The 12,784-nt window shown below is 41.1% G+C and overlaps 1 protein-coding gene across 1 annotated transcript; it reads right to left on the bottom strand.

Annotated features, from left to right (window-relative positions):
- Positions 1 to 7,554: 7,554 nt before the first annotated feature.
- Positions 7,555 to 10,556, bottom strand: LOC142180000 (uncharacterized). The gene is made up of 6 exons (XM_075250917.1): positions 10,511 to 10,556; positions 9,675 to 9,760; positions 9,468 to 9,584; positions 8,499 to 9,285; positions 8,215 to 8,360; positions 7,555 to 7,860 (listed from the first exon to the last, which is right to left on the bottom strand). Exons 1-6 carry the CDS (start codon positions 10,554 to 10,556, stop codon positions 7,555 to 7,557), a joined length of 1,488 nt encoding a protein of 495 aa, XP_075107018.1.
- Between the last annotated feature and the right edge of the window lie 2,228 nt (positions 10,557 to 12,784).

Raw genomic sequence — 12,784 nt, forward strand, 5'->3', positions numbered from 1 at the left:
CTTCAACCAAAACTCACATTTAGAAAACTTAGCATACAACTTACGATCACGGAGGGTTTGGAGTACCGCTCGCAGGTGGTCCGCATGCTCATCCTCTGAACGGGAATAAACCAGAATATCATCAATAAATACTATCACAAACAGATCTAAAAATGGCCGGAATAGGCTATTCATCAAGTCCATAAATATGGCGCAGGTGCATTAGTCAACCCGAAGGACATGACAAGGAACTCGAAGTGGCCATATCGGGTCCTGAAGGCTGTCTTCGGAATATCTTTTTCCCGAACTCTGACCTGGTGGTACCCCGACCTCAAATCTATCTTTGAAAAGCATCTAGCCCCCTGCAACTGATCAAACAAGTCATCGATCCTTGGAAGTGGATACTTATTCTTAATAGTTACCTTGTTCAGCTGCCTATAATTGATACACATCCTCAGCGAGCCGTCTTTCTTCCGCACAAATAGTACTGGTGCACCCCAAGGTGAGGTACTGGGCCTGATGTAACCTTTCTCCAGCAAATCTTTTAACTGCTCCTTCAACTCCTTCAATTCGCCAGGTGCCATTCTATACGGAGGGACGAACATTGGTTGAGTTCCTGGAAGCAAATCGATGCTAAAATCAATCTCTCACTCTGGAGGAATACCTGGAAGCTCATCTGGAAACACATCTGCATACTCTTTGACTACGAGAATAGACTGAAGTGTAGGTATCTTAGCATCGGCATCTCTAACTCGCACAATATGATAAATGCACCCTTTTGCGATCATTTTCCTCGCCTTCAGATAGGAAATAAACCTACCTCTAGGTGTTGGTGTATTACCTACCCATTCAAGGTCTGGCTCACCCAGAAAATGAAATCTGGCTGCCTTTGCTCGGCAATCAACTGTGGCATAGCAAGCTACCAACCAGTCCATGCCCATGATAGCATCAAAATCCATCATCTCTAGCTCAACTAGGTCAGTTGAGGTCTGACGACTACAAATTGTCACCGTACAACCTCGGTAAACCCGTCTAGCAATAATCGATTCTCTGACCGGTGTAGATACTGCAAAAGGATCACTTAGTATTTCAGGCACTATACCAAACTTCCTGGCGACAAATGGGGTAATATACGATAAAGTAGATCCTGGGTCTATCAAAGCATAAGCATCGTGAGAGAAAATGGTTAATATACCTATCACAACGTCTGGTGAAGACTCCTGGTCATGTCGACCCGCTAAAGCATAGATATGGTTCTGATTACCACCTGAACTGGAACCTCTACCTCTTCCTCAACCTCTACCAGCCGAAGACTGAGACTCGCGCCCTGAAGGATGCACAGACATAGATAATCCTGTTGCTGAACTCGCTGGTTGTGCCATTCCCCCAGAATCTCTATTTGGGCAATCTCGCATCATATGCCCCGGACGCCCACATGTATAACAAGCATCAGAACCTGCTCGGCATTGGCCCAAGTTTCCTCTACCACAGATGTCACACCGTGGAGAAAATGACCATGTCTGTGCAGAACCTCGCTGTCGCTGCAAACCCGACGCCCGTAAGCTCTCACCTGGTCCTGACTGAGTATAGCGGTCATACCTGTAACCTTGTAACTGAGGTGGCGGAGGCCTAGGTGGCCGTCCGAAGTACTGGGTCCTATAACTACCCTGAGATTGCTCCTGAGACCTGGGAAATCTCATCCTCTTACGTTGCCCTTGCTCAGCCCTCTCTGTACCCTACTGCCGACGCCTACCCCTTTCTATATTCTGGGCGAATGCCTGAATCCGGGAGATATCCATACTATCCTGCAATGCAGCGGTGGCACATGCCTCGGTTAACTCTGGGGCTAACCCTGCTATAAACCTGTGAATCCTGTCCCGCATAGTAGCAACTATGGATGGTGCATATCTGGCCAATGAGTCAAAACAGAGACTATACTCTCGAACACTCATATTACCCTGCTTGAGGGCTAGAAACTGATCGACTCGAGCCTGTCGGATCTCCCGTGGTAAGTACTGGTCAAGGAAGGCATCTGAAAAATTCTCCCAAATAGCTGGAGGTGCATCACGTCCCCTGGACCTCTCCCATCCCTCGTACTAAAGGATGGCTATATCTCGGAGTCGAAAAGCTGCTAGCTCAACTGCCTCTTTCTCCGTGGCATGCATAACACGAAAGATCCTGTGAAGTTGATCTATGAAATCCTGCGGGTCCTCTCTCTGATCTGTCCCCGTAAAATCTGGGGGACTCAAAGCAATAAACTCTCGGACCCTTGAACTCCCAGACCCCTCAGAAGTTCCTGCACTAGCTGATGCCCTAGCCTATTGCTGGGTAGCTACCAACTGTGTCAACAAATGCACCACACTTCTCAAGTCCTGATCTGATGGAAGTGGAGGGGGAACTGGATGTGCGGTTTCCCTAGGAATCTCCGCAGTTGGTGGAGGAGCCGGTAATGGCTGAGTAGGGGTCTCGCCTTGAGCCTCAGACTGGGCCCCATCTACTGGGGGGTACCGTACTGGTCCCCTCACCTACTAATGTATCTCTCCTCTGGCTAGCCGTAGTCTTCCTAGTCACCGTCATCTGTGCATGCAAACACCAACACATAAGTTTAATTCAAATTTCCTATAACTCAGTTCTGTAGCACGATTTATATTTCAAAGAAGGGTAACCAACTCCTAAATGCCCTGTAGTGCCCTGCTTATATAATGTGGTACACAACACATCTATAAACAAGAGCCTACAAGACACGGCTTGTAGACTCCCCAGGACAGAACTGCTCTGATACCAAGTTTGTCACGCCTTGAACCTAGGAGCGAGACAAGCACCCGGTGCCTCACCTAACCTGGCGTACCAAATTGCGACTAAGGGACTCTGAACACATAATGTCATACTTTGGCCATGGGGCCACCTTGCAAGACAATTTGCGAAGCAAAATATAAAACTGAATAGAAACTAGCGCTAACTAAATATCAATATAAGGCTAGGCTAAAAAGGCCGTCATAGCTACTACAGCTGACAAACCACCAAATTATACATACCAGGCCTAGAAACCCAACATACTGCACTAACCAACAGGATATGTCTACAAGCCTCTACTGATAGATGTACTATGATCGGAACAGGGCCCGACCTACCCATAACATATATACAGATATACATAAGATGTACACAAAACTCTAGACCTGGCAATTCCGAAAGACGTGGAGCTTACCGATCAGGCTGAACTAGGGAAACACCTACTGAGGAGGTCTACCCGTCTGTCTGTTTGAACCTGCACGCATGAAATGCAGCGCCCCCAGAAAAGGGACGTCAGTACGAAATAATGTACCGAGTATGTAAGGCAATAAAATAACTAAAAGCTGAAATTGAACTGATAATATGATAACTGAAATTAACTGGGAGTCAAAGATGGTCTGGATATATACTTACCTACTGATACTGACTCAACTCTCTCAATATATTAAGTAAAATAAATGTCCGGCCCTATAAGGCTCGGTACGTGTAAATGCTCGGCCGTAGTAGGCTCGCTCATAGGCGCTCGGCCATACTGGGCTCTGTATCTCGGCCATCCTGGGCTCGCTCATAGGCGCTCGGCCACAGTAGGCTCGGTATATATAACTTACCATCTGATCAGAGGTTGCCCAATAGGGGCCTGCCCACCGATTATAGCTCGATGGTGGTGAAAATAGTGTAATACTGTATATATATATATATAGACCCTCTGCTCTCTTGACTGAATAAAGACAAAACTAAACTGAATATACTGTATATATATATAGACCCTCTGCTCTCTTGACTGAATAAAGACAAAACTAAACTGAATATAAAGTCTCGATAAGGAATAATATTGTAACTTATGAGACTAGAATAATGTGAATAAATTCATGAATATGAACTTCTCTTTATGTCTCATTATTAACACATGTAGCTACGAGATCATGCCAAAATGAAGGAAGGGCTTAGCCTTAACATACCTTATCACAATCTTTCTAATCACCAAGTTGAACTCACCTCTTCGCATCTTAATCTACAAGAATGATAATAATACTATCGTTAATTTACGAAAGGTACAACTATCGCACAACGAACGACACACTTATTTTGTATTAAAACGGGCAGCATCTCCCCTATAATCCTTACTTCCTCCAAATTCAAGATAACACCAACAATACAAGAACAGAATAATAACAACATATATACATCATTTTCCAGCCCTATATACACCATCAAATACTACAAAACAGCCCAACACACCCCAATCTCTTCATACACAAAACGACCACTGTAGTAGTGTCAAACGACCCGGAAATATTATGACGAACGACCAGCCAACCACCCTACATTTATATGGTTATTCTAAACCCCCTTCCTCTTCCAAAATTCCACAAAACAGTAGTAAAACACGCAGCCCAACAGCAACACAAAACAGTCCACAAAACAGTCCGCTACAAGTGAATAACTCGAACTTACGGCTTCCGATCACCGTCCCGTGAGTTCTTACAAGTATAGAACGACTTACCATAAATTTACAGCAGAAAAAATGGATGAAAGAGATAAGTAAACTCACCTTATTTGTTGGATAACTCAGCTCCTATCTTGGTTCTTCAAACTCTAGGTTTTACCTCCAATTAGAACTTGAAAGGGAGAGAAAATCAATTAGGGTTTGTGGGAAATATTTGGGAGGATTCTTTGCAGAGCTTATGTATGGTTATTATGATCTATTTTAAGTCTAATATATGAAGAAAATAGGCCTTTAAAAGGCCTCTTTGGACGACCCGAAATGGTCCATTTTTGGGCTTTCATTTAAGCAAGTAGGTGACACACCTACTTGTCACCTAGCAGCTTGTGCAGTATCGCACAAATACCCATATCTTTCTACTCCAATGTTGTATTGACAAACGGTTTAATGAGTTAGAAAATAGACTCATAGATCTTTAATTTGATGGGTGGAACACCCCATAACTCTAAATATATTGGGAGAAAATCGCAGTTACATTTGACCCAAAGTTTAAGTAAAACTTATGAATGTAACTTGTGATGACTTTCATCGACTTTTGTTCCACAACTCGCTTGACTTCAAAACATAACACACGGATGTCATACGACTAATATAAATCATAACATAATCTCCTTATCATGTTAATCACCCTAGTCTCACCCCAAAGGTACATGTTATAACATTTCCAACTTGTCGACTTTCGACGAAACATTGTTTTATTTAATTACTTTAGCTTCTGAACTGTCCAACCCTCTTTGTACTTGTTGTTCATGATCTTCAATATTTGTAACCTCAGAGGTAACATGATTAACTTACTTTATATACTTTTAAATATTATCTCATTTTTGGTCCTACATTAGTTTGCTTACGACGCATTTTTACGTACGAAAATATAGGGTGTAACATTTTAGGAGTGGCTCTTTGGGAACTGCCCTTCTGCTCCTAGCCACAAAGAAGCTTTATACTGACACATTGTCATAGTCATCCTCACTATTTTCATTTTCCTCTTCAGATAGAGATCTCATCTCAGGAATGACAATGGTTAACAGCTCAGCATCAAAGTGAGGAGAAGGAGCAAGATCAGTACTAACCTGGGGCTCTTTTGAGGAGTAAGGAGTTTCATCACAAGTAGGAGCATAGGGCTCCTGTTGGGCTGAGGTATCAGGTCCATCATTTGGTTACCCAGTAGTACTGACATGTGCCATATTTTCAGAGGTATTCCCTACCCTAATCCTTATGACTTTCACCTTCTCCCTGAAACCCAATGGTCTCATTTTCATGCTCATACCCACCAACCAAACCTCCCTCTACAGCGATTAGTAACATGTTCTCAATGGCTTCTTGTTCATTCACCCCCAAGGTAGAATCATAGGATACAAGAGGAACATTACCTATAGGCTTGGCAATATTCAGATCAAACCTTGGAACAGGCGTTGTTGAGTCTTCACTACTATGAACCACACTTTGTTGGGCTTCAGAACTCTCCCCAATTTTCTGACTAGAAACTTCCTGACCCTCATCTCTGTCTATTGTTTCGCCTTCTGCCAATTGTTCCAGCGAGGCAAAAGGAGAGGTTACATCAATGAATCTTTTGGGGTTCTGAGTCTTACGAGTGCTGTGAGAACCAGAACTTGATTGAGTTGGAGAGGAAGTAGGTGGTGGTTATTGGTCTGGTATGGGGTTTGGACTGGGTGACAGAGGAGACTCTGACTCTCATTCTTGTGCTTTATTAGAAGAAGATACAATAGGGACTACACTAGAGACATTTGAAAATTCTGGATTTTGAGACATAGTGGAGATTTGTAATGAGGACACGAGAAGAAAAGTGTTTGTTTAGAGAGAGAAAATGGATTTTTTGGCTTTGATGTGGATAGTGAGGAAAGAGACAGATTTTGGGATTATTTAAGGGAAGTGAGGGACCGTTTACAAACGGGTACTAATCACCGGGTAGATGGGTTGTTTAGTAACGAGTGTGACGTTTGAGTTATAAAGAGATGAGAGAGAGAAACTGAAACTTTTAATGACGTGGAACTTTTATAGCCGTTTAAGAATGTGCATGAGAATACAAAGGAACTACTAACCTGTGTCAAGGGAAATAGGTTCCTTGACTTAGTTTTATAAATGTGAGTCTCATCCTTTTACAATAATGCAATGCCATTAGCTACTTGTTTGCTCTGTAGTTGCCATGTGTGTCTACCTGTAATGGTATAAAGATGAGTTAGAACTTGTCATAAAACACTTTTTAACTGTTTTTACCTGTTCATTCTTTCATAGCCAATCATTGAGGGACCTGATGCTCCGTTCAATTTTATGAACCCCAATGCCAATCAATTCTTTTCAAAGTGCTCTATATTCAGTGCTTTGGTGAAGATATCTGCTATTTGATCTTCTATTTTGCAGATCTTCATGCAGATAAGACCCTTTTCAACATTGTCTCTAAGAAAATGATGTTGCATATCAATGTGCTTTGTTATCTTATGCTGAACTGGGTTCTTTGCCATGTTGAGAGCACTAGTATTATCGCACAGTAATGACACACAATCAGAGAATACACCAAAGTCCTCCAATTATTGCTTGATCCATAGTAGTTGCGCACAGCAAGAGGAAACTGCCACATACTCAGCTTCTGCAGTTGAAAGAGCTACAGAGTTTTGTTTCTTTGTACCCCATGAAATCAAACATGATCCCAGAAAATATGGCATGCCATATGTACTTTTTCTATCCACTATATAACCAGCATAATCAGCATCAACATACCTAATTAAGTCGAAATTGTCCCTTGAAGGATTGTAGAGAACCAGGTTATGCATTCCTTTAAGATACCTTAGAATCATCTTGGCAGCTTTAAGATGAGATTCCTTTGGACTGGATTGAAATCTAGTGCATAATCTCACACTGAATACAATATCAGGTCTACTAGCTGTGAGATACAAGAGTGAACCAATGATGCCTCTGTACATGGTTTCGTTCACATGAGAACCAGGTTCATCCAAGTCCAGACGGGTGGTAGTGGCAATAAGAGTATCAATGGATTTTCAACTTTCCATCTCAAATATCTTCAGGAGCTCTTTAATGTACTTTTACTGGCTTATCATCATTCCCTTAGGGGTTTGCTTAACTTGCAACCCTAGGAAAAAATTCAATTCCCCTATCATGCTCATTTCAAACTCGCTTCCCATAAGCTTTGCAAACTCCTTACACATGGAGTCATTTGTTGCACCAAAAATGATATCGCCAACATAAACTTGCACAATGAGTAGGTTCCTTCCCCGTTTCTTCAGAAATAGGGTGTTGTCAATTTTTCCCCTTGTAAAGCCATTTTCAAGAATAAACTTGGACAACCTTTCATACCAAGCACTAGGGGCCTGCTTCAGTCCATATAATGCCTTGTCAAGTTTGAATATATGTTAAAGGATGCTCATGACACTCAAACCCAGACGGTTGTTTGATGAAGACTTCTTCCTTTAAATATTCATTCAGAAATGCACTTTTGGCATTCATTTGGAACAATTTGAATTCCATATGAGATGCAAAAGCAATGAGAATTCTGATGGCTTCCATACGAGCAACTGGAGCAAAAGTTTCATCATAGTCTATTCCTTCTTCTTGATTGTAGCCTTGAACCACTAACCTGGCCTTGTTCTTTGTTATATTCCCAAATTCATCAAGCTTGTTTCTGAACATCCACCCGGTTCCTATGACCGTTCTATTTGAGGGTATAGGGACCAGGTGCCATACACAGTTCTCTCAAATTGATGAAGTTCATCTTGCATAGCAGTAATCCAGTCAGCATCTTTCAATGCTTCCTTGATATCTCTAGGCTCAATTTGAGAAAGGAAAACTGAGAAGTCAAACGAGTTTCTTGTCTTTGATCTGGTTTGAATTCCTGAATCAAGAAGAGTGATCACATTTTGGAAGGGATGTTAACTTTTGTGCTTCTAGTTAGATACCTGAATCTTATTGTGGTAAGATCCAAGTTCCTTAGAATGGGATCTATTGTTGGCATCTATGGATGGGTGAGTACCACATCTATGCTCAGCACATCTCTGCTCAGCATCAGGAGTTCCTTGCACGGCATCAGCAACTCTATCCTCTGCTTCAGTTATTGTGATGAAGGAACCAAGTTCTTTTGCATCAGCTAAGGATTTTGTTGTATTTTCTTCGTTGAATTCCTTGACTTGGCTCATCAATTCTGCCTTTCCATTTGCCATATCAATGAATTCTCTAGGAACCTTCGACTGCTCTTTGTCTTGATCAATCTTATCATTTGAATGTTTCCCACATAGGTGGTGCGATTCATCAAAGATTACATGTATGCTTTCTTTAACACATTGAGTCTTTTTGTTGTAGACCTTGTATGCTTTGCTTTGTGAGGAATATCCAAGAAAGATTCCTTCATTACTTTTGGCATCAAAGTTTCCCAAAGCTTCCTTACCATTATTGAGAACGAAGCATTTGCATCCAAACGTTCTTAGGTAAGTTAGCTTGGGTTTCCTTCCATTCAGCAATTCATATGGAGTTTTGTTCATGAGGGACCTGATCAAGCACATATTCACCAAGTAGCAAGCAGTGTTGACTCCCTCTGCCCAGAAGCCTTTTTCTACGCCATTGTACATTAGCATAGTTCTTACCATGTATTCAAGAGTCCTATTTTTCCTCTCCACAACACCTTTTTGTTGGGGTGTTCTGGGAGCTGAAAAATTGTGACTTATGCTATATTTAGCACAGAATTTGTCGAATTTTGCATTGCCGAACTCTGTGCCATGATCATACCTTATACTTACAACATTATAGCTCATCTTCACTTGAATCTGCTACACAAATGCAACAAAAACTAGAAACGTTTCATCCTTGTTTCTGAGAACTAAGGCCCATGTGAAATGGAATAGTCGTCAACTATGACAAGGATGTACTTATTTCCTCCTCTACTGGGAACCCTCATAGGTCCACATAGATCTATATGGAGTAGATAAAGTGGACTTGAGGTGCTTACTTCATTATTCGGCTTAAAAGATGACCTGACTTGCTTTCCTCTTACACAAGCATCATACACTTTGTGACCTTTGAACCTTGACTCGGGCAGCCCACGGACCAGAACCTTCTTGACTAACTAGTTCAGCAATGAAAAGCTTGCATGTCTCAATCTTCTGTGCCACAGCTCAACATCATCATCAACAACACTTAGACATGTAAGATCCACATTGTGCAAGGACTCAAAATTAGCAACATAGATGTTTTTGTATCTTTTTGCCAACAGGACCATTTCACCAGTCATGAGATTTGTGACTGTGCAAGTTTTTGATAAAAATTTTACTTTGTTTCCTTTGTCGCAGATTTGGGAAACACTCAGTAGGCTATATTTCAACCCGATCACATAGTACACAATCTCAATTGAGTGAGTGAGCGTCTTCCAAATTCTTCCTACTTCCAGAATATATCCCTTTTGCCATTGCCAAAGGACACACTCCCTCCTTGCAAGGCTTTGAGTAAAAGAAAATAATCAATGCTTCCAGTCATATGCTTAGAACAACCACTATCCATATACCATTTTTGGTTGCTTCCTTTCACTGCTCCCGGCATAAGAAAATCAAGTATTAGACTTAGGAACCTAAACAAGTTTGTCCAAGCAGGCAATACACATTTCTTAATAGAGGAACCAGGTTCCTTAGCAGTAGTTACCTTTTTAACAAAAACTTGATTTTACTGTTGGGGTTGAATTCTAGCCTTGCAGTTTTCTTTAAAGTGTCCAGTGTTGCCACAGTGAGTACAAAAGATAATTATCAGGGACAGTAACATACTTGCTATGTGGATTGTAGGTAGTCCTTTTCTTTTGAAACCCGACTCCCTGCCTGTTCCCATTATTGCTTGTAAACATCGCAGTGATTGTATCAGAGGACCAGGTCCATTTTAGAGATTTTTCTAGGTCATTTTTAACTCTCCCTAGATCTTCTTGAAGTTGTCTGTTTCTTTCAAGTTCAACACACAGACTAAATTTCACAGATTTGATTTCATTTTCAAGCTTAATGTGTGCCTCACTTGCAACTTCCTTTCCCTTTTGGATATTCCCAGAACTATTTCCCATTTTTAGTTCATCTATTGTTTCTTTTAGATCCATAACAAGTCATCTCTCTCACATTCTACGTTTTCATTTTTTTCAGTTAGATTTTTCCATCAGGGCAAAGATAAAGTCATATTCAGCTGCTTCACTTTCAACTGCCATCATGGAGGTGTCACCTTGGTCATCATCATCTCCAGATTCACTGGAAGAATCTCCCCATACGGCAAGAACTTGTTTCACAACATTGTCAGCGATATCTTTTCTCTTGAACCTTTTTTTAGGAACCAGGTTCCTCTTGACTGCTTTGTCTGTGTTGTGCTTGTACTGGTCTTGCTAGAGGAGAGGATAATATTTGATGAATTGTCATGGCTTACCACATTTATGACACAAGTCATAACCTCTTGGCTTGCTGGAGCTTCCCCTTTTTCGAATGCTTCCATTCCTGAGAACCATTTTCTGAAATCGCTTCGTCGGGTAGGCCATGTCAGCATCCTCGCCACTTGAGTCATTATTGTCTGCTTTGAGGACCATGCTCTTCTCATTTTTGGGCTCTCTTCTTTCATGGTCCTTCTTCTTCTTCATTTCATAAGTCGTCAGATTTCCAATGAGTCCATCAATGGTCAACTTTTGCAGATCATTTGCCTCTGTGATAGCATTTACTTTGCTTTTCCAAGAACTAGGTAATACACTGAGTATTTTCCTGGAAAGTTTGTTCCTTGGAATGATATCTCCTAGAGAGTGGAGCTCGTTGATGATAGAGGTGAATCGAGTGTGCATGTACTGAATGGACTCATCATCCTTCATCTTGAAGAGTTCATACTCAGTGGTGAGCATGTCGATCTTTGACTGTTTGACTTGAGTTGTTCCTTCATGTGTTGTTTGGAGAGCTTCCCAGATCTCCTTGGCAGATTGACATGCAGAGATTCTATTGTACTCATCTGGTCCAATACCACTGACAAGAATCTTTTTTGCTCGGAAGTTCTTCTCTATGGCTTTTCGGTCAGCATCGTTGTACTCCTTCTTTATTTTTGGAACTGTCATTGTTGGCTTACCAACAGTTTTCATGGGGACGAAGGGTCCATCGCAGATAACATCTCAGAGTTCTGAATCTCGAGTTATGATAAAGTCATGCATCCTTGTGTTCCACCATCCGTTGTATTGTCCATTGAATCTTGGTGGTCTATAGGTTGATTGACCTTCTTTAAAGTTTGGTGGAGTAGCCATTTGGATCCTTTCAAGGTGTTAGCCTGATAGAAAGAACCTGCTCTGATACCAATTGATGGAAGCTTAGGGTCCACCAAACTATATAGAGAACCTGGTTCTATATCATTAGCCATAGAACACACACAATAAAATATAAGTAAATGACATAACAGAGTTTTACGTGGAAAACACCCAACTCACGAGATCAAAAATCGCGACCTACACTCGTAGCATTTCAACTTCACTAACCGAGCAACTTTTGATTACAACCTATTGTAACCTAGAAATTAAACTCTTAATCCCTCACTCACTTGTAATAACTCTATTACAAGCCTCTTTGTAATAACTCTAATACAAAGCTCACAACTCGACTAACTCTAGCCAAGAAATAAACACAACGTTTATGGTTTTACAAATGGTTTCCTATACAATGATTCTAACTAAGCTAAGTAGGAATTTTAAGTTGATCAATATAACAAAAGTACAACACAACTAAGGAAATATAATAACACAGTGCTAGAAACTGGTCCTTCGTTCTATTTGTTCTTTGTTCTTGAAGCCTGGAAGTCACTTGCAAGATGGCAACACACTTGAGAGGAAACTCAATTGATTTTTAGATGTGAAAGTGTATGTTTTTCCCTTGCTTCATGTTAATAATATCCAAGTGATGTCACTTAGATGATACAAGCAATATCCGGTACAAGGCATTCCCAATAAAGTGACCTTCTTCAAAGAAGGTTGATTGACCTTCTTCAAAGTTTGGTGGAGTAGCCCTTTGGTTCCTTTCTAGGTGTTAGCCTGATAGAAAGAACCTGCTCCGATACCAATTGATGGAAGCTTAGGGTCCACCAAACTATATAGAAAACCTGGTTCTCTATCATTTCCCATAGAACACACACAATAAAAGATAAGTAAATGACACAACAGAGTTTTTCGTGGAAAACACCCAGCTCACGGGATTAAAAACCATGACCTACACTCGTAGGATTTCAACTTCACTAACCGAGCAACTTTTGATTACAACCTATTGTAACCTAGGAATTAAACTC

Source organism: Nicotiana tabacum, chromosome 4, assembly GCF_000715075.1.
Source record: "Nicotiana tabacum cultivar K326 chromosome 4, ASM71507v2, whole genome shotgun sequence".
Classification (NCBI taxonomy): Eukaryota; Viridiplantae; Streptophyta; class Magnoliopsida; order Solanales; family Solanaceae; genus Nicotiana; species Nicotiana tabacum.

Bases quoted from the DNA above. Each gene is read 5' to 3' on its own strand.
- LOC142180000 (XM_075250917.1), bottom strand. From the start codon at position 10,556: ATGGGAAATAGTTCTGGGAATATCCAAAAGGGAAAGGAAGTTGCAA. The intron at 9,761-10,510 runs GTGAGGCACACA...AAACTTGCACAG, and splicing joins AAAGGGAAAGGAAGTTGCAA to TCACAAATCTCATGACTGGT. The intron at 8,361-8,498 runs GTACTCACCCAT...TTCTTGATTCAG, and splicing joins ATGTGCTGAGCATAGATGTG to GAATTCAAACCAGATCAAAG.